The sequence below is a fragment of the Terrapene carolina genome, unplaced genomic scaffold (assembly GCF_002925995.2).
Source record: "Terrapene carolina triunguis isolate 2854851 unplaced genomic scaffold, T_m_triunguis-2.0 Scaffold66, whole genome shotgun sequence".
NCBI classification, from domain to species: domain Eukaryota; kingdom Metazoa; phylum Chordata; order Testudines; family Emydidae; genus Terrapene; species Terrapene triunguis.
In genome coordinates this window covers 44,163,553-44,190,221 of record NW_020664417.1, presented here as the reverse complement: position 1 = coordinate 44,190,221, position 26,669 = coordinate 44,163,553, and the positions used below count along the sequence as shown (strand labels likewise).

General features: G+C 39.5%; 1 protein-coding gene across 4 annotated transcripts in view; it reads left to right on the top strand.

Annotated features, from left to right (window-relative positions):
- The window catches only part of CFAP97 (cilia and flagella associated protein 97), a 47,110-nt gene that overhangs the window by 11,785 nt on the left and 8,656 nt on the right, over positions 1-26,669 (top strand). For all 4 annotated transcript variants that reach the window (XM_024219239.2, XM_024219238.2, XM_024219240.2 and 1 more), the window contains 3 exons: positions 1,117-2,016; positions 2,119-2,190; positions 18,041-18,309. In XM_024219239.2, the coding sequence (XP_024075007.1) occupies positions 1,152-2,016; positions 2,119-2,190; positions 18,041-18,309 (1,206 nt within the window). In that variant the 5' untranslated portion in view covers positions 1,117-1,151. The remainder of the gene's footprint in view (positions 1-1,116; positions 2,017-2,118; positions 2,191-18,040; positions 18,310-26,669) is intronic.

Here is a 26,669-nt window from a genome sequence, read left to right as displayed (position 1 = left end):
TTTTTCATTCTTTTTAATATTTACTTTATTATAAAGTTGTTATAGTTAAGCTTTTTTAGCATTACATTTCCTTTTTTAGGCTATTTTTAGGAATGCCTCTGAGAGCTGGGTGTCAGATTCTACAGGATGTTTGAAGCCAATTGACACAAGAAGTGATAAATACTGCAAAACTCAAATTCCACTCTGGACTTTTAAGAGGGGGGCGGGGGGAGGGGGAAGTATGTCTTGTCCTGCTTCCCCTGTCCCTATTTCAACAGCTGTGGAGGAATTCAGGAGATTTGTAGAGTTGATGGCTCCCCAGGTTTCCTTCCACTTCTGTTGCCCTGCAGTGCTTAGGAACTTTGCAAGCAGTCTAGCTCACTAGATCTCCTTTTGCTTCGTTGGCTCTTCGAAGCTTTGGATCTCAATAGAATCCCTGGTTTCTTACTACTTAAGCTGCTGTATGGCGCTCTTGAACTTCATGTGGTCCATTTTTCTTCATGTAGTGGTGCATGATTTAGAAAGCTTTGAAGCTTCAGAGCAGTTGAAAAGTGGGGAGAGAACTGGGAACGATGGGCCCTGTGGAATTTCTGTGCTTCAAAAAGTACTTGAGGCAGGTGTGCGCTCAGTGCTAGTATCATTAGTGTCAAGCCAAGTGTAAAAGTTTCCCCTGATAAGGAGTTCTACAAGGTTTAGGTCTCTGCTCCCCTTTCTTAAAGATCTGTGGTTCTGTTGCCTTGCACAGCTTAAGAGCTATGCAGGGTTGAATGTTTCCCCTGGTCTCCTCCTCATTAAACTGCCTTGTAGAGTCCAAAAGCAGTACAGTGTCCCTTCCTCCCCAGCTTTGCCCCAATTTATGCTAATTTATGAACTTCACAAGGTTTGCCCCCCCCCCCCCGTCCTAGTTCCAACTATCTGCCGCTTCTCCTTTCTTTGAGCTTGTTTCTCTTAAGTCTGCAGCCTCTTACCATATTATCTGGCCCATATATAATTATAAATAAATATTTAACTTACCTGGTCCATAACATATTTAATTATATCATAGAAGTATAATATCATTAATAATATAACCTAGAATTATACTGAGGGTATACTGCTTTTTGTTAATATTTTGAAAACCCTTTTTCACACCTGCAGGACCAGGAGTTGGAATTTATACAATAACTTTTGAGATGGACCGGTATGAAGATGTGTCAGAGGGTGAAGTGGACCACTCTTTCTTTGATAGTGATTTTGAGGAAGAGCCAAAGAAAGAAGAAAACCCTGTTGTAGCCAATGGTGAAGAACATAGTGAACTCATAGAAAAAGGAGATACACACATCGCCAAATCAGACTCCGAATCGGAAACAAAACTGAGGCAAGAACACAGTGCTGAGGAGGAAAGTGAAGAGAAAAAGAGAGAGTCACCAAAGGAACATTCCATAAATGGTGGCACTGACCATAGTGGGAATGCTTCATCACAGTCAGTTTCTTTAAGTTCAGAAAATGCAAGTACATCAGGTAGAAATTCTGCGCTAAGTAGAAGAATACGTGTAAACATTCCAGCTGGGATCCCCAAAATAGTTAGAGAAGGTGAGGAGGATTATTATACAGATGAAGAAGACAGTAGTGATGATGGCAGAAAACAAAGGGTTAGACCTAAATCAGCTAAGCAATCCAGTAGCATAAAGAAAGTTAACAAAAAGTATACCAATATTAGCTCATCCTCATCCTCTTCTTCCTCCTCAAGTTCGGATACAGATGGTTCAGATATGGATTCTGATAGCTGCATATCAGATTCATCACACTCTTCCTCAAAGAGAAGTATATGTAACTTGGCTCTTCTATCTCCAAGACAAAAATTCAGGCCAGGAATAAAGTCAGTGGAAGTAAAACCAAAGCTTGGTGAATACACAGAGGAGTCTGAAGATACAGTGACTGATGTAACACCTCTATCAACACCAGACATCAGTCCTATCCAATCTTTTGAACTTGCAGCATCAAATGATAAGAAACTGAAAGTAAAAAGACAAGAAAATGTGAGCCAAGAATTACAGGGTAATTTTGAGGAATTGAAGTACGATACAAAATTTGTAAAGCCTAGCAGACTAGAAAATGGAAAATTGAGACCCAGTCTTACATCTGTATCTTTCTCACTAGATGCTGAGTTTGATCGCAGACATAATCAAAAGGTCTTGCATGATGCTGTGGACCTGAATCAGCTTTTGAAAGGTGATTTTTCTTAAACAAAATTTTTACAAACTTATTTACAAAGTGTGACCTTTTCTATGTTGAGAGGGGCTATGGCATTGAGCACGAATGGAAATTAGGGGTCATTGTGTGTGCTGCTTTTTCTTTTAAAATTGGCTTCAGACCAAGTTGCATCAGTTTTAAAGCTGCCTTGTGGTTTTGTTTGTTTATGTAATAGCACGCTGGTACATCAGTAGACTAATGGAAGTGCTCCTTTAATAAACTCCTATGGGTAAAGGGATAAGTAGCCATGTGATGAATCCCCAAATAGGATTGATATTTTCACAAATCCACTGACATCATACTTTGATTTGTCAAATCATGATCCATTTAATAACTAGCAATTTTCTTTAAAAACACCAAACTTTTAATATGGGAAATCTATCAAATTATGGACATTCTCAACTTTAAAATGCAACTCAGAATTAAACACAGCTATAAATAGCAAACATTTTACAAATACATTTTAACTTCTGGTGCCCTTATGATAAATAAACAAATCAAATGAACTTAAAATGTTATAGTACTAAAGGAGAAAAGAATTCCTTCTAAATATTGAATTGAAGGAAAAGAATTCCTTCTAAAACTAGCAGTTGTGCACCTTCTTTCTTAATGATTCCTTCTGTCTTTATTCTCACGGTGTAATGGACCAAATTTTTAGCTGTTTGGAAGCTGCACTGTGGGCAAGAAAAGAAAGCTTTCCCTAACCCTTATGTTATTCCCTATGCTCTAGCAGCTCTGCTTAATGGTGACTTCATGCACTCAGCAAAGCATCATGTTAGTACATAGTATTGGTAGGGAACTAAACTTCTGGGTAGAGCTGGGTGAAATGTTTTTAACATTAGTTTTTTTTTTTTTTTTTTTTTTTTTTTTTTTTTTTTTGTCAAAAGGGGCATCAAACTGGGCAAATAATTTCAGCTGAAACTTTTTTGTTTTTTTTTAAGCAGTGGAAACATTTCATTGAGGCTTTTTGATTTGAAATGGTGTTTTTTATTTCAAATTTGGCCAATTTTTTTTAAAGGTAAAATGCACCTGGAACAGCTGAATCAAATGGAAAATTCAAAATAAAAAAAATAAAAAAAATAATTTCGGGTTGACAAAACATTTTGGTCAATTTTTGAAACAATTTTGTTTGGTTTTTGTTTTTCAATTCAACAACAACAAAAACTTGTTTCAGTTCAAATCAAACTGGATTTTTTTTGTGGGGAAGGGGACCTTGGAATTTTTTGGTTTGGTGCCCAAACTTTGTCACATGCATAAAACAATAGGAACTATAATTTAATAAAAATATTTTCCAAGGATGTGAATATAAGGAGCAAGTTTGTTTCCACAAAATTGAAAAGCAATTACTCATGGCCATCTTTAAGTAATACAAGTCAGGAGGCGAGAAGTGGAATTTAGGTATATTTACCAGTTAATGATGCTGATTAACACTTATATAATTTCCAAATGACTTCGGTCTAGAACAATTAAACTGGCAAGCATAAGATGCTGTGATTACTTTGGGTACTTCAAAAATTAAAGCAGATAAGATATTGACCTTTGGAAAGTGGCTACTCTGGGAGTACAGACACTTTTATTCCATAATTATTTTTACACTTTCAGCTTTTTCAGTATGCACAAAATGAGTGCAGGGGAAAATAATTTTTCTGAGAAAACAGAAATGTACAACACAAATGTTTAACCATAAGAATTGCTTTATTATGAGCATAATGTGAGCACTGTGTGACTATCAGAGATGCTTTTAATACAATTTTATTAAACCTTACTAATGAAACATAAAAAGGATAATGCTATAATATTGGAAACAAGTATACCTGGGTGTAAATGTATGTAACAATTACATGAGTACAGTTCCCTGAGGTGAATGTACCCCCAGCTCATACTGTAGTTGTGGGTGATCTGCCTCTTGCTGGAGGCATTCAACAGTGTACCTTGCAGAACTGAGCGGAGTGGTAACATGAAAGTCTCTTTTTTTGATATGGGGAGAAAATGAAGATAGAATGGCATGTTATAGTACTAAAGGAGAAAAGATGGGAGAAAACTATAATAAGAACATGACGTTAAAAGAGTAAACTTTGTGTTGAAACAAACAGCTGTATTGGATGGTAAGTGAAGAGAGTGGCGTGGCACGTACATCCTGTAATGGGGGGTGGGGGAGGGTGTAAAGTGTAAAATAACTTTTGTGATTTAAAATGACTCTGTTTCAGTTTGAGCATATAGAACAATATGTATATCGGCACAAATTTATAGCAGCTGACAAGGATTTTTAGCATACAGTAACTCCTCACTTAAAGTCATTTTGTTATTAGGTTGCTGATCTATTATACTCTTTTAAAGTCACGCAACGTTCCATTATAAGGTTGTTTGGCTTGCCCTGCTCCACCCACCCATCCAGCACTCTTGCCAGAGAGCAGGGTTGTGGTGTGGGGGCTTGTCCTGCTCCCTCCGCCCGCCCGGCATTCCAGCCAGGGAGTGGGGTCAGGGAATGGGAGCTTGCCCCATTCTGCCCATCTGGCGTTTCAGCTGGGGAGCAGGGTTGGGGCATGGGGGCGTATCCCACTCTGCCCACCCAGCATTCCAGCTGGGGAGCGGATGGGCGGAGTGGGGCAAGCCTCCGTGCCCCGACCCCACTACGCCCTGCCTCAACTAAGCTTCACAATCATCATTGGTGAGTACAGTATTACATAGTTTGTTTAAAATTATTTAAAACTTATATTGTATATGTATATGATGTCTTTTGTCTGGCGGAAAAAATTTCCCTGGAACCTAACACCATCCCCCCCCCCCCCCCCCGCATTTATATTAATTCTTATGGGGAAATTGGTTTCGCTTAAAGTCGCGTTTTTCAGGAACATAACTACAACGTTAAGCGAGGAGTTGCTGTACATTTTTCCTCATGCTATGTGCCCTTAATACGTGCTTATATAAAACAGGCAAACCATTCCATACTATTATAGTTTGGAAAAATATTCATAATTTTTAATTTAAAGCACATTTATCTAGTAAAATAAATCTTTCGAGTCTCTCAAATCTGTAATGTTTTTTGCTATAGGAACATAATATTCAATGTGTAAGTAGTTAAATATTTCAGTTCTTCCACTTGGAATTAAATCAGAACAAAATAATTTGTACTGAAAATACAATTTTCTCCCTGTTATTTCAATTGCTTTTGAACTTTTTTAAGGCAGGTACTACTGGGCAGTTCTGACTGGTTTTTTTTTTTTTTTTTAAGTTATTTAATAAGAGGCCAGAATTATGAATGAGAGAGCACTTCAGAACGATGGATGTTCACAACAGGTGAACATCTAAGGGTATGTCTGCTCTGCAATTAAAAACCTGCTGCTGGCCCATGCCAGCTGACTCATGCTCCTGGGGCTCAGGCTAAGGTGCCATTTGATTGCTTTGTAGATGTTCGGGCTCCAGTATCCTGTGGGATGGGAGGGTCCCAGAGCTCATGCTATAGCCTGAGCTTGCACATCTACATTGCAATTAAACAGCACGTACTAAGCCATGAGCCTGAGCCAGGTGGTACAGGCCAGCCATGGGTTTTTAATTGCAGTGTAGACATACCCTGTAAGTAAATTTATTCCAGCACTATAGTCGAGTGGTCTCCAAAGTGGGGGCTTCTGCAGTTCGGGCGCTTTTTTTTTTGCTTGCTTGGGGCGGCAAAAATGGTAGAGCCGGCCATGCGGCGCGGCAGGGGGTGCGTGCTCAAAACATTTTTTTACTGATAGGGGTGCACGATCAAAAAAGTTTGGAGACCACTGCTATAGTCCTATTGCTGACAAAAGCACTGCCTATGGCAAGGCAAGCTGTGATACGGCCTCTAGTGGTCATATGGATAACAAGGTCAGCTACTTGTCAAGTGATAGGAATGGAATTGATCTAAATAAGTGGAAGCCACAGCAATATTAGGATTAGAGTAAACCAAGATTTTACTTGAAATTGGGTAGAAGTGTTGTCCAAGCAACATACATTTTCCCAAATGTTTAAATTGTTAATGACATATTACCTCACCCACCTCATCTTTTATTGGACCAACTTCTATTGGTGAGAGAGACAAGTTTTGAGCTTACACAAGCTCTTCTTCACGTCTGGGGAAACTTAATCAGTGTCACAGCTAAATACAAGGTGAAACAGATTGTGTTATCTACGCATGTTAAACATATTTCAAGGTTCCATTCAAGGTGAAGTAGCCTGTTTAAAACCCCATCAGTCAGAGTTTTTATTGTATATATTCTGACATGTAGCCTTAACCTTTGTGTATTAGTGCATAATCTTTTCTTTTGGAGTTTGTCCTGTTGTTCATTCCTGCTTCATCTCACTCCCAAATATAAATTAGACTTTAATTCAATTGTTTTTCATGTCCCAGACTTCCCTTAGAAAGGTCTATCTTCAACAGAAGGGTGTGATGGGCATTTTTCATTCTAGATGCTTTAGCAAGGATTAGATCTCATGATAGCAAGGTATCTTGGTATTTTACTGGCAGTTGTAAAAAGACCAACCCAGACAATCTATCTCTCATCTCCAATGGAGTAGTCTATGAACAAATTCAGTAGACCCAGGCTTCTGTACATTAGCAGTCCAAAGCACCCGGTGCAGACTAGCCTAACAATAGTTTCCATTTCAGATGGAACAGGAAGTCTCTTCTTTAACTTAGCTATAACGGCTTCCCTCACCACAACTGCCACATCCCTGTGGTCCCTGATGCTTGTGCTCTTCTCCAGTTTCCCCCCATCCCCTTCCCTCCTTCTAAGACTCTCTTGTTTCTGTCAGACTCCAGGCTAGAAGACAATCTCCCCACACACCAGAGACAGCAGCTCAATTTGCTATGTTTAAGCAGTAGTAGGGGGTGTCAGAGAAATTCCTCTACTGACATCACCAGGCAGTTGGGGGTCCTGACCTTCCTCTCAATCAAACTCTTCCATGATGCCTGGAATATTCCCTGAAATTCTGGAATTGCTTGGATGTGGTGTTCCAAAGTTATTCCTTTAAAGACAAATAGAGGTGCCATGAAGTTGAGTGTGGGGCCTTGCTTCATTCAACCAACAATGCTGCTCTTAGTAGAGTTAAAGAATCCTTGCTACATATATTTTTCCTCAAAACAATTTGTAACCTTAAATAGGAAACCAAGCTCGAACTAGAGTTCATCACTTTGTTCTCAGACTGAGAATACTACTAAATCTGAGATGTTAGAAGAAATAATTCTGGTCCCCCTCTAGCTCCTCTCATGGAATTTAAAATAGACTCATGTTCTTACAATCCCCAAGATTGATTAGAGATCTTAACCAGTCTTTTAAAATAAAAATTTCGGTGTTACAACTAAGGATAAAATTTGCCTTTTAAGTTTCTACTCCTTACCTTCAGTTTGTAGTTTGGAGAATGCATTTGCCCACCTCCTGAGTGGTGCTGGCCGGTGTGAATTCAAAATCTGTGCTTAATATCTGCATTGATTTCTTATTAGTTTCCAGGTTATATTCAAGATTCTGTCATTGATCTTTAGTCCTGAATGATCTGGAATCCAGTTATGTGAGACAGTGCCCAATTTCTATGTCAGCAAAGATCTTCTAGCTAATTTTTAGAAGTATGAACATTATGTGATTAGCTGCTGGGCTGTCTCACTTGAGAACCCTGTGCCTTTAGAGTCTAGTGATCTTATGTGAGGCTTGTTTGTATGGTTTAGTGTTTGTTTTTGGATTCTTTCTAGATAGCCCATCTGATTTGTGTGTTAATCTCTGTAACCATTGCAGCAGGTACACCTCTACCCCGATATAACGCGACCCGATATAACACGAATTCGGATATAACGCGGTAAAGCAGTGCTCCAGGGGGTCGGGGCTGCGCACTCTGGTGGATCAAAGCAAGTTCAATATAACGCGGTAAGATTTTTTTGGCTCCCGAGGACAGCGTTATATTGAGATAGAGGTGTAGTATAAAAATGAGTAAAATAAATATAAAAACTAAGGGCTGTGTCTGTCTAAAATCAGGATTATTAATTCTGATAAGAAAAACAAATATTTTCTTGATGTCTTCAAGGATAAACTGGGTAAAATTTCAAGACTCACCCACTTTCTCAAGTTATATATGGCAGGGAGTGGAAGGAGGCATAGGACTCCAACCTTGTCAAAAGACTTTTTCGGGCAGTCTTTACCCCTTTCTTGACTCTCCTTCTGCCCTCCAGTGAGTCCAAGTGCACTTTCACTTGGCAACACCTCTCTATATAAATGCTAAATAGTGTGGTGTGATATGATGTGGTTCATACTTAAAAAAAAAAAAATTCAGCTCACATTTGAGATTACTTATGGCATTCCATTATGAAGTAGAACTGATGTCATTATGCGAATTATCCATTATGACATGCTGAGTGTAAGAGTTACCATTAGCATTTCAGTGCTGGACAGATCATGTCCATACTGTATGAGATTTTAAATACATCAGTATGAGGAAGATCCCAGGCCATTCTCTACTGAAGGAGAACAGGTAAGAGAGCAAATTGATCATATTTTAGAAAATTTTTAAATACAATTTTAAAAAATAAACCCATAACCTAGGTGGGAGGGGAAATATGGGAGTTTAAACAGGTGGTCTTCATCTACATGTTGATATAAAATGGGGCTTTGATTGTTTGGGCCAAATTTAGAGATTGTGATCTCTGTGGCAGGAACTCTCAACGTCTGTTTGCACAGTGGCCAGCCCAAGAAGGACCCAATCCGGAATGAGGCCTTTTGGCGCTAATTTGATATCAATACTTAGCTTAGTAAATTTCTATATGTCATTTTCTCCACTTTCCATGGGGAAGCTGTATTCACTGTGACAGTGCTTGTGATTCCACAAACAGCATTACACCGCTCCAACGTTACATAGTGCATAGTACATATAGTTTTCCTATATAAGAGTTTCATACATGGACTTTACTTCTATTTTGCTCATGTATCAGACTCTAATCTTAAATACTTTATAGAAAATTAGAATAAGATCTAAAGTATAACCCTATAATTTTAAAATTTGAAACCATAAATGTGTGAGATGCATTATCTTTTCTGTTGTAGTCTGAGTAATCTGTAAACAAATTTATTAAACAGGAAATAATAAAATATACTGTTGACAAAATTGATAGGCAAGAATACTTTCAGCGTTGTCTGAAAAAGGATTTCCATATCTACTCTCCGTGCCCCAACTAGCTCTGGAATTTGGGGGATTTTTCTTGTGTTAGTTTTCTGGACCCTACTTATATCTAGTGTTGGTTGTCACTGAAAGGCACTAAGATTCCACAGATAAGAGACGAATTGAGCACAGGAGTTGGGAGCTAGGAACTCCAGAGTTCTAACCTCCACTATACTATTGACTTGCTCTATGGCCTTAGGCAAGTCACTTGATCCTCTATAGGCCAAAGTTTCTGCTGACTTATGCCAGGTGTATCTCCACTGAAGTTGAGTGAATGAATGAAATAGTAATGAGGTAAACATTACAGAATTTGACCCTTTGTTTCCTCATCTGTTTCCTCGTTTGTTAAACCAGGTTGATACCAACTGGGTTGCTGTGAGGATTAATCAATAAATTCCATCTTGTGTATTCTCTATTAACTTAGTATGGGACACAGAATGATGCAGTGAATAGGGTATTGAATTGACAGTTGGGAGACCTGGACTCTATCCTTGGCGCTGCCACTGATCTGCTACATGTCCTTTGGCAAGTCATTTAATTTTTCCTCTGCCTCAGATACTTCATCAGTAAAATGGGGATTATATGTACATTACCCATAAAACATTATCTGAGCTTGGTATCATTACTATGTAACTAAACAGCCCACTGGTTTCAAACAAACTAGTATGGAAAACTGTAAGGTGGTGCAAACTTGACTACATTCAGCCTAACACATTGCAACTGTGTTTACCCTTTGCTGTGGTCTCTTCTCCAGAAAACAGAATTTATCTTTGCATAATCAAAGGTTCAAGACCTATTCCTAGGGCTTCTCCATTCATGTATATGATAGATGTTCCCAGCCATGCTGAGCAAGTGCATTTCCTGGATGATAGTGGTTTGAGTCTGTTAAGCAAGAGTAGCATTCCTACATCCAAATTAAAACAGACCACTTAAAAAAAATTATACTCTTAGATTTAAAAATCACTAGTTTCATCAGATCAGGTTTGTGCAGGCTTGGAGGTAAAAGGGCATTCATCAGGTTACATTATGAATATTTTGAAAAGCTAGAAACTTTAGGATCTCTTCTTAAATTTTAAAAGAGAAATGTAGACTTCCCTAAAAATCTATGGAAAGATGCATATTTTCTGATGTCTAAAGGGTTTTTATTGTCTTCCTTGTAAGATAAATGAATAAACATCAACTTTGTTTCTGAAGGTGTTTGATCATGCAAGGTTTATCATTCAAACACATTTCCTTTTTCTCATTGATAGAATCCATATAAAATCAATTGTCTAGAAAATATTTTTGTTTGATTTATTACAAGAAGTATGGATTTAGACTGATAGGATCAAATGTTTATGTAGGATATGTATTTAATCTTTGTATATCCTTTAATTTGTATTATACATGTGACAATGGAACAGAGTAAAATAGAATACCTGGCAAGTCCTGAAGTACAAGTGTTGGTACAAGCATTGATGCAACGTAGTTCCCTACTTGGACTGGAGAGACTGGTGTAGAGATACTTACTTGTGCTGAGGCGACAATTTAAATCACGTAAGACAGCTAAATCAACTCTACCACCCTACTCTAACTTGCTAGGCTCAGTAATTATCTCCTATATTTTATTTGAGGTTGGATTTTTATTCTGCTAGATCGTCTGAATGTTTAAGAATTGCTGAATTGTTTATTGCTATCATTATCTGTGCTTCTGGGTTTAAAAGTCAGCCTTCTCTTCATGGAAACCATTGAAGGCACTTATTACCAAAACATCTCTTTCAGTGTTTCATCTGTAAGAGGAAATTAGAAATGTACTCTGCATGACTCTATACGTGCAAGTACTGCTATTTGTTAATCAGAAACTAAACTGTGTATATCAAAATTTCAGAAATTGAAAAATATTTTCAGACCACCTTAACCTTTACACATCTTACATAAATACATTTCAGTCTAGAAAAGGTCTCAAAGCAATTATTAGTTATTCAGATTAAGAAATCAGGTGAGTAGGCCTAAGGAGCTCTGTTTCTCATGTCTGAGCACTAGTATTATTTCGTAAGACCTGATCTACAAATAAAGTTGCAGTGATTTAACTAAATTAATACAACATTGCACCTTTAGTTAAACTGGCACAATTTCTGTTTGTGGATAAGCCCTGTCAGTTTCTAGAGGTGAACTTTGGAGAGGGAAGTGTATGGAAGGGGACACTATCTCTGGAACGCCTGTTTACAGTCCACCAAAGCCAGAATTTGATGACCTTTGGGGCATGATGCAAGGCAAATTTGTTTAACCTAACTTTTGGTTAATTGGCAGGGGATTGGAAGAGAGTCTGACATTTTGAGGCCATGCTGATTGGCCACGGGTGGTACCTAAATGTCTTTTTGATAGGCCTGTTACTAATTAACAAAAAGTGAGCCTATCAAAAATCTTCCTGTGGATCATGTTCTGGAGAAAATGATCTCATTCATGTCAGCCGCTCAATGAACCTTCAGTGTTATCTTTAAATTAAATCCATTCCCTTAAATCCCCTTTTCACTTTCACTCTACCATTAGTAATTTATTTTTCATCATTCCCTTTTTTTGCACCCTTTCTAGTCAGCTCCTTCCCATGGAGAGCGGGGTATTCTTGTGGTTAAGGCCCTGTACTGGGATTCAGGAGATCTGGTTTCTATATTTGGGTCTGCTACAGACTTCCTGTATGATCTTGATCAGAAAATTTAATTTGTGTTTTTTGGTTCACTACTCCACAGAACTATTGTAAGGATAATTAAATGTAATGTTTATGAGCACCATAAAAAAACCTATAATATTCAACACCCCTTCATTTTTCTGTCAAAATCTCCCTTGACAACCACAGAGTTCTCCTTGCCAGTCCGTCATCTCACCTATAATGTTTCTCCCCCCCCTTCATATTTTCTCCTTCCTCTCCACCCCCAAGGAACAAAGCCTTGGTTTTCATGTTTCTGCCTGTTGGTAGTCATATAACAGAGGACATTACTCTGGTCATAACCTAGGCCCTGATCTTGCAATGGAGTTAGTGCAACTGAACCCTTATGCCTTGCAAAATGCCATTTGAAGTAGGGGTTCACCCATTTGATTGGTGTTAAGGATCTGAGCCCTAGATCAGACTTTACTGCACCAATCTGTATAGTATAAAATAGTGGATACTCATTCTAACTATCCAAAGAATGAAGTTAAGGAAAGGAGTAGTGAGAGGGACATATCACAAACTTGTAATAACTTGAAATCTTATCTGGTTAAATGTTAGCTACAAATATCTTATTAAATATTCAGATAAATTTATTCAACCAGCTGTATAACTGGTTGAATAAACACAATCATAAGAACTGCCATACTGGGTAAGGCCAAGAGTCTATCTAGCACAGTAACCTGTCTGGCCAGTACCAGACCTTCAGGGAGCGTGTACAAAGCAGAACAGGGTACCAGGAGAGGGGAAGGGAAATGTGATATGTTGCTTCTAACACAATGTTCCCATGGGTCAGCTGGGGTCACCCTTATCAACCCTGCTCCTGTACTTCATTAGATAGTTCCTCCCCATATTGATTTTCAGTGTAGTTTAGTAAGGTGTGATTTTTAGTGAGATTATGCTGTATTATCTGGTTGGGTAGGGACTAGCATTTAATTTGTAGTGCTAAGGTTGCTAATGTTTTGCTCTCATAAGGAAACATGTATGTATTTTTTCCTTGACTAAATATTTAATCTTTACTGTGCTCCATAGGGACTGTATAATAGAACAAGACTGGGATTATTTACCCATTTCAAGAAACTAAGGCACTCTCAGTTAGAAGATGCTTTCTGTGTAGAGGCTTCAATCAATGAAGGGTTGAGATGCGTAAGTGCCATTTATCATGGTATTAGTGGGTTCCAAAATTTACATTAGGAAAGAGCTCTGAAGTTATTTTATTACTCAATAAATTAAGTAGATTGTGCATTCAATCTGTCACAGTGACGCAGACTGTTCTTTAGCAACTATGAATGGGAGAACTAACTGAAATTTCTAACCCAGTTGTGTTTCTTTGTGCAGGCCACACCATAAGCCGTACTGGGAAGAAATGTACACTGGTCATAGACAACTAAGAGCCATGAGTTTGTGGTGATATCTTCCACAGAAAAAAAGATGGCTGATGAGTAGCGAAAGATTTTAAGACGGGATTTCCTTGAGGAAATCTTGTCTGATTGTAGCACAGACGCTACCAGCTCTGAACCCTAGTGCAAAACTCATGGGCCTTGTGTGGAAACATGTCAAGGTGTGGAAAATGGTTTGTTTTTGGCAGCCCAAAAGTCTGCCATTAAGAGGTAACACTGAGTAGCACTTCATAGCAGAACTTTTCCCTAGTGAGATTCCACAGCTTTTCCCCTTTCTGGGTCACTAGCTGTTCCTTTCCAGTGTTTGTGCACCTGCTATACTACTGTCAGCAACCTAATATCCTTAAGAGTCATCAAAAGGCTGGTAACCGAACTGAGCTCCATATTACAGCATTAATAATAGTGAGACCACCTAGATCCAATAGCCTGGGGGAGTGGAGCAGAGCTTCTCTTCAGGTTGCAAGTGGAATACCTCATGTTAATGGTGAGGTAGTGATGGTGGCCAAGGCATTGATGATGTAAATGGAGAAGGATGAAAGGAGGATACAGTGGAAGGAATGGAAGAAAAGAGGCAGGGAGTAACTGGAAGCTGAGGAAGCAGGGAGAGAAGAGGAGGGGGAAAAGGCACAAAAGAGAAAATGACAGAAGGAAAGAGAGAAGAGAATAAAACTGAAAGGGAAGAAACAGGTTTATAGTTTGTAAAATGAACCATTAAATGAAACCTAGATGAATAAATCCATCGGAGGATATCAAACTGGTACAATGCATGTAAATTTATGTAAATATGTATTAGTTGCCCCAGGGTTCCTAGCAAGATGCCAGTCCAGCTCTGTGCTGTAGAAGTTGCACACTATTGCCTCCATAAGACTTCTGAAATAAATATAGGGTGATGCAGCTCCTGTATACCACTTCCATGTAAACAGTTGGTCAAGAGGCTTTTTGGATCCCATAAGGCAATCCTGAAAGCATTTGCAGACCAGTACTAAGTGGATTGAGACTGGTATTTGCGTCACCTCATACCTTCATTACTTTTTTTTCACCACTACATTCCTTATGCTTTTAAGGATTTATCAGAGTAGTAAAGAGATCTGTGAAGGCAGAAGATAAGTGAAGTAATGAGACTTATGCATATTGATCTCTAAGGATCTCAAAGAGCTTGATGAAGTTTATGAACTATATATGTAGGAATTTGCTTTACTCTCCATTGGAGTACAGCCATCTTTGGGGTGAATTGTGACAAATGTTGTGTAGCATTACCGTGTTCTGCTATACCAGTTAGGACATAAAGTGAAGAATCCTGTGTTTTAATTATGGTATTACTTGTTTTACCATAATAGTAGCTCTAGTTATGGGCCAGGGTCACACTGTGCTAGGTGGTGTACAACAGCAAAAAAAGATGGTCCTTGCCTCAAAGAGCTTACAATCTAAACATAAGACAAGAGACAACAGATGGATACAGACAGAAGTGGGAGAGTACAAGGAAACGATACAAACAGACAGGGGAGTACAAGGAAACAGTATTGGTCAGCGTGAAAGGTCGTGGTCTCAGCGCACCAAGGGCCTAACTGTTGTCAGGTTTTTTTATAGGCATCACAGCAAAGGAGAGTTTTGAGAAGAGTTATAAAGATTGATAATGAGGTAGCTTTGCAGATACTTTTAGGGAGCCCCTCCCAAGCAGGAGGGGCAGCATAAGAGAAAGCACAAGGATATTTGTTTTGAAAATTTAACAAGTGGGTGATAGAGACTAACCTCATGGGCTGATCAGAGACGAGCAGGGTTGCAATGAGAAATGATGCAGAGGAAGGGGCTGTGGCATAGTTCCCCTCTTACCCAGTGAAAATAACTGATGGCTAAAATTGCTAATAGTTGGGCTGGACAGTGGAGCCTCAGAACCTGGAGTCTGCAACATGGCTGAAGACAGTGTGGTGGTGAGAGACAATGCAGAGAAAGCAGCAGCAGCAGTGAGGCGCCCCCTATCCAGCAACTCTAGAGCTGTAATCACTCATCTCTGGACAAGGAGATGGAGGTACCACATGATTGGAGCAGTGTGGTAAGAAATGGAATTGAAAATACCAAAGTGAAATTTGAGTAGTAGACCAGTAATAACACTTCCTTCCTGTGTGAGAAGTGTGTGGGATCTTCAGTAAGAAGTATTCAGGGGCTGAATAGTTTCTTCTGGGAATTGGTTGAAAACTTTTTCTCACAGTAACCTGGTTTTCCCTCTTGGATCCCATCCAAGTGCTGACCTTGCCTACCTTATGAAATCATAAAGAAGTATGGCTGTAGAGGATAAGGAGCAGTAGGTGAAATCATTTGTCTTCAACATCTTTGGAGTAATAAAGTTAGCAATTGTGTACGTTTGTCATCCACGATATGTAACAAATCTCTTTTACAGACTATTTTCCAAGTGACTAGTGTCTCTCTTCCAGGTACCTTCATGTTCTGCAGCTTTTGCTCTACATGTTCCTACAGGGATATATTTGATATTGTTGTGTTAAGGAAGAGCACTGCCATTTTATTTTTCCACATGAATCATGTAGCCTAGGTATTCTTAGTTTGTTCCTTTTTGTCTTCTGTAGGTTTATCTGGATGAGTCACATCCCAGATCTGTATCTTTGAATGACTTTGGTAAATGATTGTACTTCAGTTCTGTTTATAAATGAAGTACTAAGTTGCAAAGATGTTTTTCAAAGCTTATTAATGTGTTATGTGCACACTTGCTCTTCACTAGTTTTGCATTGTAGTACATATTACATGGTACTTTGCATACCATCTTGACAAGTTGACTAAACTGTCTTTCCTGATGTGACCTGTCTTGCAGTTAGTGTTGATGAAGTTCAGTTCTTACATTTATCAGAGGTTCTTCTGGCTTGGTCAAGTTCAGTTGTTCCTATGGGAACTGTTTGGATTTGAATGAAAGCTTTTCTGGCTCATTGCGAGTGTTAGCTCTTATGCCAAGTTTTCCAAAAGTGACTAGGGATTTTGAGTGCCTTAGTTTTTGAGAACCTAACTTGAAATACCTTAAAGAAGCCTGATTTTTTTTTTTTTTTTTTTTTTTACAAAGGTGGTGCTCAGTATTTGCTGAAAATCATGCTCTTTTGGTGGAATGGCACCAAAAACCAGACATCCAATAATCACTTTTGAGAGGCTTGGCCTTTAATGCTAATTACCTTTTCACCTGGAACCAAATATTTCCCATCCAAGAAATTGCCCATTTTAAAAATGCCAAATCTGCCTTGGCATATTGAAGTACTCTGAGGTGTAAATTGTGTGTTTTTTCAAGCTTCCCCTTTGCTCTATGCTGCCATATCCCTATTTTAATTCTTTGTTTATTGACTATTTAAATACTTCCAGGCCAGGTTCTTCTCTTTTCTCCATTATTTGTTTTAAAGTGGCCATACATTTATTTACTTATTTCTCTCTCTCCAACAAGGATCCTTTCTAAAACTCTTCTGTTTGGGAGTCCTGTACCAAATTCATAGTAATCTTCGGAAATACATTTTGTCTCCTTGTTCCAGTGCTGTGTTCTCTAGTTCCTGTATTCCTCACAAAGGCAACTGCTCCTGTATCCAAAATGTGATTCTAGCCCAATTGCACAATTGGGACTGAGATTTTTACAGAACTTTGTACATGTTGGGAGCAAACACTGTGTCAACATTTAAAACTTCATTTTAGCTTGATCGATGGTGCCATGGGGCAGTTTCTAACCCTGGCCTTCCTGAAACTGTATTACAACTGCTAGAAAACTTCTGTGAGGCTTATGTTAGTATCACAAATGATACTGCACTGCTGTGCCACCGATCACCTGTGTTCAGTGCTATGGTAGTATGCTATTAACAGTAAACACACATGCATATATGTGATTACTGTGAATCTGTGATGATTGTTGGTGCCACAATAACTATAGCGAAGATAGTTGTTCCTCTAGCTAAAGTCTTCTCTGACTATACTTTATCACTGGACAAGGGAGTGGAGGAGCATGTATGTAAAGGTACAGAGCAGTAGGTTCTTGGCTGCCTGGAGCCTTGCTTGTGCTGATAACAGTCAAAAGGAAACAGCTTTGCACACTGCTGATTTGTGTCCATAAGAGTCTACTTTGCTCTTTGCTCTACCTTGTTAAAGTATCTACAACATATACTGCATGTATTTGCATACTGATGGATCTTTTGAATATTGAGGTAACGTTTTAACGCCTGAACCTGAGAGGTAAGTACTCAGCACACCTCAGCCCCATGTCAGTGGGAGTCACAGCTGCTTAAACCTTTCAGGCACAGGTCCTAAGTGTGACTCTTCTTCAGTTTAAAACAGAGAGGGGGAGAAAACATGATGGCTAACATTTTCTAACTAAGTGGCATGATTTGCTGAGATACCAGGCAGCTCCCATTAAAATAATATGTTGATGATGCTTGACAGTAATGAAAATAAGGCCATTTATTTAGGTGTCTAAATGCTGAACTACAGGCCCACATGTTCAAAAATTCTGACTTATTTTTCTAGCTCTATCAATAAATCATAGTAATGTAAAATTATTTGCACGTGGTGTCTTTCATCTATGTTTGTTTTTGCTTTTATGTTTTTAAAGCTTTTCTACATTTGGAGAAAAAGGAACAGCAACAACTCGTCATTGATCAGCCAACTCCAGGGTCAAGGAAAAATTACTCTTTCACAAATGAGGAAGTAAGACAAATTGATCAGGAAAACCAAAGGCTGTTAAAAGAATTGTCCAGACAATCTGCAAAGCCAAGGAGCAAAAGTGCCACTCTGAAGAAACCTGCTGGCCTGCCACCTAAGTTGTACCATAGTGCTCTCAACAGGCAAAAGGAGCAGCAAAGGATTGAAAGAGAGAATCTGGTAAGTGTAAAAAGTATTGTTTTGAATCAATATAGAGGGAAAGGCTGCTTGGTATCAGATGGGCCACTATTAAAGGTTGCCAAGCTGATAAGACAGCACTTGAAATGTCTCTTTAGTTTTTTAAACTTTTATTATATTAAGGCCAGAATAAATGTTGTTGAAATAACCGACAGCCTTCTGTAGTTAGGCAGGAGTGTGAAATAATATCCTAGGTACTTGTATGGCCTCCATCTCTATAGTATCTGAACACGCAGTATGTACATATATTTGTAAGAAAAATATATCATCCTACTTTGACAAAACAACAGTCGTTTTTTCAGTATGTGAAATGGATTTAAAACTATATGGCTTTTCTTTCCTGTAGAAATGTTCCACCTGAGGGAAACAGCTTCTATTTAAATCTAGTTAATGTACCCTCAGTTCTGGGTGGCAGATTAAGTAGACTAAACTAACTCAGCACATGTTAGTTTATCTACATGCTGACAACAAAACCCATTAAGTATATTGATACACAAAGAATAAATCGTATGACATAAACTGAATCAGAAATAACTGTGTGTATAACCTGCCATCATTTTCAATATCTGTAGCTCTCTGCTTGTCCCATTATGTTGAACCTATATACAGTAACTCCTCACTTAAAGTCGTCCCAGTTAACGTTTTTACGTTGCTGATCAATTGGAGAACATGCTCGTTTAAAGTTGCACAATGCTCCCTTATAATGTTGTTTAGCAGCCGCCTGCTTTGTCCACTGCTTGCAGGAAGAGCAGCCCATTGGAGCTAGCTGGTGGGGTCTTGGAACCAGGGTGAACTGGAAGCCACCCTATCAGTTCCCCGCTCCCCTAAGTTCCTTGTGCGGCAGCCGTCCAGCAGGCTATCAATTGCCGGGCAGTTCAGCAGTCCCTCCCCCCCACTGCCATGTGCTGCTCCTGCCCTCTGCCTTGGAGCTGCTCCCGGGAGCCTCCAGCTTACTGTGCACTGGGAGGATAAGAAGGGGGGGCTAATGTCAGGGTGTTCTCCCTCCCTCCCTCCCCGCTCCTGTATTTCCATCTCCATAGAGCGGGGGGCGGGGGGAACACACAACAGGGCTCAGGACGGAGGGAGATTGCTGGCAGCAGCTCCTGTCTCAACTTGCTGATCTACTTAAAAAGGCAATGTACTTAGAGTGGAGTCAATGTACTTAAAGGGGCAATGCATATCTCTCTCTCTCTCTCGCATACAGTGTGTGTCTCTGTCTCTCTCTGCCTTGCTGTCTCCCCTCCCTCCATTCATGCTGCTTTGTAGAGTGTGAGGCTACATTAACAACAATGTGTTAACCCTTGGGGGCTCAGCCGAGTGCTAGTTCATCATTTAGCAGTAAGGCATTCCCTGGGAAATATTCTACCCTCTGACTTCACCACCTCAACCAAGCTTCACAATCATCATTGCTGTGTATAGTATTAAATTGTTTGTTTAAAACTTAAACTCTGTGTGTGTGTGTGTGTGTGTGTGTGTGTACACACACACACACACACACACACACACACACACAAATCTTTTGTCTGGCGAAAAAAATTTCCCTATAACCTAACCCCCGCCCCCCCCATTTACATTAATTCTTATGGGGAAATTGGATTCGCTTAACATCGTTTCGCTTAAAGTAGCATTTTTCAGGAACATAATTACAACGTTAAGCAAGGAGTTACTGTAGTAACGCATTTTAGTGACATATACGAATCCAGTTTCAATTGTAATAGGATATTGCTTCAGCTGGTCAAATAGTAAAATAATTTTAAAAATTATATACAAGTGCAGTTTTTCATTTATAATGACTTGTGGGCAAATTATAGCACAAAACATTATATCTCAAATTCATATGCATTATTCACTATTTGTTCACCTGCTTAAAATGTGTTAGGCAGCAGAAATAGTAACATGTAGTGTATGTGATCAGCTACACTTCTCAGGTAACAACAGAAGCAAACAAAACATAGTCTGAAAATTTTCATTCAGATTGTTCTGTGAATACTAGCAAATAGTGAATACATTCAGAGAAAATTGAAATTGGTTTGGCTGATTGGCTAACCAAAAAAGGGGGAAAAAAAACTTTCTAAAATTGTCTATTTTAAGTGTATACTTTCCTTTGTTCACTTCCAGTTTTAATAGCTATGACTGAGATACAAACACTTCCTGGAGATTTAGTGACCAGTGTAATTTCACTGTGAAGAATTTGGCATAAGCACAAGTTACAGATGTGTGGTGCTCATGGTTGTCATCTTGAAAAAAGTTCCAGAGTGCCAGAATACTACGTATCTAAACTTTGCATAGTCTCTTAATTTTGTTTGTTGCTTATTTGGAATAAGACCCTACTCAAGTTTTTGCAGTCCCTTTTTAGGTACATTGCAATAAGATTTCCTTAACCCCATCAGCTTCTCAGTTGTAAGCTTAGATTCTTCTGCCTGCCACTGTAGCTGGGGTTCCCATATCTTTGACAAATTTAGTAGTTCTTCTCAGGATCTTCTCCAGAGTTTGTATGTTTTCTAGGCAGGCATGGTGCTGAAAATCGGATGCCATGCTCCAGGTAGACCGCAATCACTACATGATACACTGTTATAATTTGCCTTTTTTCTTATCTAAACATTGTGCCAATTAGTCTCTTTTACCACCTATGATGCACTTCTATCTTTGTTACAGCTAACTTGAATCCACAAGTACCTTTCTTTGTCAGTATTACCCAACAATGTATTGCCTTAGAATCTTTGGGATCAAAAGTGAATGACTTCACATTTGCATACTCTAAGACTCAATTAGCCATTTCATAGATTACTCCCTTAATGTGTGGTAAATATTTCTAAAGATGTTACTGATGTTTGCTTTTAGCCCAAGAAGAAAAGTACCACAAATATTCATTGTTCATATGCTTCTGTACAGTAGTTATCCCTTAGAGCAGTGCTTCTCAACCAGGGGTATGTAGAGGTCTTCCAGGGGGTATATCAACTCATCTAGATATTTGCCTAGTTTTACAAGAGTCTACATAAAAAGCACTAGTGAAGTCGGTACAAACTAAAATTTCATACAGACAATGACTCGTTTATACTGCTCTATGTACTATACACTGAAATGTAAGTACAATATTTATATTCCAATTTATTTATTTTATAATTGTATGGTAAAAATGAGAAAGTGAACAATTTTTCAGTAATGTGTGCTGTGACGCTTTTGTATTTTCATATCTGATTTTTTTTTAAGCAAGTAGTTTTTAAGTGAGGTGAAACTTGGGAGTACACAAGACAAATCAGACTCCTGAAAGGGATACAGTAGTTTGGAAAGTTTGAGAGCCACCGCCCTAGAGTGTCAGCAGCATAAAACTGAATAGAAATACATGAATTGATAAATCTTCAAAAATAACTCTTTAGAATTTGCTCCAAGATGCAATGCTGTCTTACAGCTGTAAAAAAATGTTTAATCATGTCCTAAACTCAATTTGTTATATTTCACTCTTCTTTTAATAAAGCTATGTCACTAATACAGTCCTCAGATCTTTCTTACTGTGGACATTTTAATGACTACCTCTTTTTCCAATTTGATTCTTCATAGATGTCAAACTTTTCCCATTGGCTATTTCTTTTAATTTTTGTTTTTGTAAGCAGGAAAGTTTGATCATTTTGTTTAGGTTATAGTCTGCTATCTGAAATAGCAAGAACAAAACGTAAATGACCAGTAGAGGCTACTATTGAATCACAAACTGTTTTATCCTTCTAAAATAAGTCTGGCATATTCTTTGTCTGCCAACCTATTTTTTCCTAAGGAATGTGGAACAAATGTTGCTGCTATGTTACAATTTTATTTTAACTTCTGCAGGTATATATCTGTCTGTATTGACACAGATTAAACCAGATGTGGTGTAAATATAATTAGTACACAATTGTCAACATGCTAAAGCTTATAGGCTGGAATGTATCCTAAAGTACCTTACGAGTTGGAAGTTTATTTTATTATGCAAACTGCTAGTCTGCATAAACTATGTTAAAGGAACATTTTTAAGGTTGCAATGTCAAGCATCAAAAACTAGGAAATGCCAGAATCAAGGTTGCCTGTGCAACCTTTAATCCAGCCTCCTTATATCTATGCATTATGAGATATTGTTTTTGGTTTCTTTTTGTACAGGACCCTTAGCTCATTCAGTGCACAGAATGGACGGTGCTCACTTAATGAGCAACTTTTCAATATTTTTTTCTCCTCATTGTTCGGGGTACAGTAAACACACCCCATGCTGTGTTTACTGCACATTTTTCAAACCCTGCTCTGAAGACCGAATTATTAATTTCCTCATAGGCTTTTCCATGGTCCTCATCACTATAGCATCTGAATGCTTCACAAGCATTAATGAATTTATTTTCACAACACGTGCTGGAGTCGAGGGGGTTTATTATTCCAATTTACAAATGGCAAACTGAATCGTAGAGAGATTAAGGTCTAAAGTGTCCACTAATTTTGGGTGCCCAATTTGAGATACCTAGGACCAGATTTTTCAGAGTGTTTAGCATTATATAGCATTTCAGATATTCACAGCACAGCTCTCATTGACTCAGTTGCAGCTGTGAATGCTCAGCACTTAAGCAAATCAGACCCCAGGTCTCAAGTCAGACACCCAGACCGTTAGTGATCACTTGTGAAAAGTTTTTGGTTTAAGTGACTTGCCTAGCATCACTTAATCACTCTGTGGCAGAGGCAGGGGTAGAATCTAGTTCTCCAGGTCACATTCAACTGCCTTAACCTTGGGACCATCTCCTCTCTTCCTGAAATCTCCTGCCTCATTCACTACACATTTTCCATCTTCTGCAGGGGTCCCAGTACTTCAATACGCAACTCTGATTCATCCCTAGAGCAGGTGAGGAAAAAATAGTATATGATCATGCAATTAAAGACTGTATCATAATGCATATGCACATGGGAGCCAAATAAAGGTTGCACAGGCAACCTTAATTCTGACACGTCCTAACTTTTGTGTGTTTGACTTCGTAACCTTCATAATGTCCCTTTTAACATAGCTTTTATATTTGAATATAGTTTCCTAGGGTTTAAAAGCAGACACCCCTCCCCCCACCCCGAGATTCCATCATGTGGCATCATATTGACACTGACATGGGTCATAAGCAGGGTTGGAACCTTTAGATTCACCTCATAGACTCATGTGGACCAGCACCAGAGGGGGATGGGACACTTTTTTTACCAGTGGATTTCACAGGTATTTGCTGACAGCAGAGGAATGATGAGTCAGGAATGTTGGGTTCCATTCCAGGCTCTGGAAGGGAGTGTTCTCTAGTGGGCACAGACTCTGTCTACCCATTCCCCCCAAGCTTGACACACATCCCTTCTTCCCTGTCCCGGTCCTGTCTCTACCACACCACTCGCTCCTCAGTCCAGTCCCGTTCTCTGCACCTAGTTCATCCCAGTCTTCAGGCTTTTCAACCCAATCCCAGTCTCCTTGCCCACTGTCTTAATCTGACTGCTCCAGATTCCCCCACCTCTGCTCCTGCTCCCAGTCTCCTTGCCCAACCTTCCCTCCTCCACACCCAGCCTCCCCCCTCAGGCTTCTTGCCCTGCCAGTGCCATTCTTCATCTGATCTGTTTTCCCTCCACTCGCTGGTTTCCTGACTCTACCATTTCCCTCCACAGTACCTAGAACTAGTCTCCTTGCCTAGCAAGTCCCAGTCTCTGTCACCCAGCAGCCTTGTCCCAATCTGCTGTCCTGCAATAGCCTAGATCTGGCTTTTGGCCCTCTGCATTTGAATCAGATCCTTCTCCCTGCATATTGCCTGAGGGGCAGGAGGTCACTGAGTGCACAGGACTGAGAGGTTCCCTGCTCTAGGTTCTTCTGCCTGGCCCATCCCTGGCCTCAAGCAGCAATTACAGGGAAAGTTCTGAGTCCCTGTAGCCCTTGAGTGGCAGGACATCTTCAGGCGCTCTGAGGACAGTGCAGCTGCAGTCTGGTCAGCATTAGGAGCTGTGAGAAGCTTGAGCATACTCAGGGAAGATGAAATCTTCAGATTTTTAGCTGTTAAGCTCTAACAAGTCTCTGAGTATGTTCAAAGTGTGATTTCCCCCTCTCTCCCCTCCCCCCCCCCCCCCCCCAAAAGTATATAACTTGGCCAAATGTTGGTGGATTTTTACAGAGACCGCACAAGGTCCATCCCTGACACACAGGCCACCACCTGCCAAATTTCAAATCCCTGCTCCAAAGCAGGAGATTGCTAAAGGTTTCCAAAGAAAAGGTGGTCATATTTTTTTAACACTGAAAAAACATGTATTTTCCTGAGCCTCATTCTCAGAAATGGCTGAGACATTTTGGCTGCAAGTTTCCAAAAAGATTCAGCCAGAGACCAACTCCTGTCGTGGGAAATTGCCAGATTTTAACCATTCAGGCTGAAAAGTGCAACTGAAACAAGGTCTTATAATGGGAAATGTTGGGCAATCTTACTAGGCAGTGCTACCAGCCCCTGCTATAAATCAGAGACCTTAAAACACCAGCATACAGATACTTAACCATCTAGTCCCTGAATCAGTTCATGTTCTCTAAAGTAATGGGATAAACACATAGTTCGCTACTTTAAATGTGTCTCTGTTTGGTCATGATTAGAAATCATTACCATCTGGCACTTGTTAGGTGGCCTGCATTTAATGAGCTGGTTTGCTCAGCCCAGTTCCTGGTAGATAAATGGCCATCACAATTTGCATCAGTTCGCCCATTTGGAAGCCTTGGAGGAAACTGAATGGGCCTAGTCAGAGCCACCCTCTCAGCTTTGGAAATGATACCTTCCAGAACAGTTACAGTATATTGGGTGAGGAGAGCAGTGCAGGGAAGCTTGCACTGACGCTGACTGTTGATATGTAAGAATCCTTATTTTTACAGTACAGTTAATGTGCATAGCACTTTATAAACACATAACTCAGAGTCCCTGTCCTTCCTGAGATGCTTACAGTTTGAATTAGGTACAGTAGACCCTCAGAACTACAAACATCAGAGTTACGACCTGACCAGTCACCCACACATCTCATTTGGAACCAGAAGTACACAATCAGGTAGCAGAGACAAAAGGAAAAAAAAGCAAATACTATACAGTACTGTGTTAAATGTAAACTACTAAAAAAATAAAGGGAAAATTTAAAAAAAATTGACAAGATAAGGTAACTGTCTCTGTGCTTGTTTTATTTAAATTAAGAGGTTAAAAACATCTTTTTTTTTTTCTGACTTAATACAGCTTTGAAATGTTACTATGCAATGTTCAATTGTGAACTTTTGAAAGAACAGCCCATAACGTTTTGTTCAGAGTTACGAACACTCTCCATTCCCAGGGTGTTCGTAACGTTGAGGTTCTACTGTAGATAACTTGATGACAATACTCTATGATGGTTAGAGGGTAGGGCAGGTGAGGAGAGATGATGGCGTTGAGAGAGTGTTTTTATACAATCTGGCTTCCTTGCAAATGCTGCATTGCTTTATGAGAGAGACAAGGTAGGTAAGGTACTTTTTATTTACTTTTTCTAGTAGATAGTGCTAGAGCAGAGAAGGGTTGGAAAGCCAGCTGAAGACTGAGTTTTGAGGAAGTGTTTTCTGAAGGAAAGTTAGATTGCTTGATGCACAAGAAGGAGGCAGTCCCAGCTGCTGAGGGCATCCTGAAAAAGGCACAAGGTCATGAGGAGGAGACAAGGGGTCATTAGAGAGGAGCAACCAAAATGTGGTGTGCAAGAAGCTAGAAACTGAGATGTAGGAAGGAGCAGAGATGTGTAGAGCCCTGAAGGTAAGGATGAGGCGTTTGACCTTTGCTAAGGAATAGATAGGAAACTAGTGAAAGGACTTGAGGTGATGGGGTTGAAGTGGAAGGAGTGGGAGATGATTTTAGTAGCAGCATTTTGGGTAGGCTGGAGAGGGAATAGATGTCAAATAGAGGACTGTAGATTTTTAAGGCTGTTGTTTGTGTTTGCCTTGGTGATTACATCTAAGGGACAGCAGGAACAATGCTGAGAGTGCTCTGTTAACTCACTAGCCCGTTTGTCCAAAGGAAAAAGTTCAACAGAATGCAATTGCTGTAGGACAGAGTCTCCTGGAATGTGGAATACAGCAGGACCTCAGAAGCTGAGCTGCAGGCAGAATCTCAGAGGCTGGAGCAAAGGGGGATACTTCCTAGGGCTTTGTGCTTCATAGTTGTTTTTCTAAAATAAAATATTTAGGTTTTCCTTTAATCTGGTAATATAATAAAAACCTATGTCTAAAAGCAACCTTGTGATAGGAGTCCAGATCTAGCCCAAGGTCAGGTGTAGATCCAGGCAGCAGTTCCCAACATTAGAAATCCTGCCACATGGAGAAGTTCCTGTAGTAA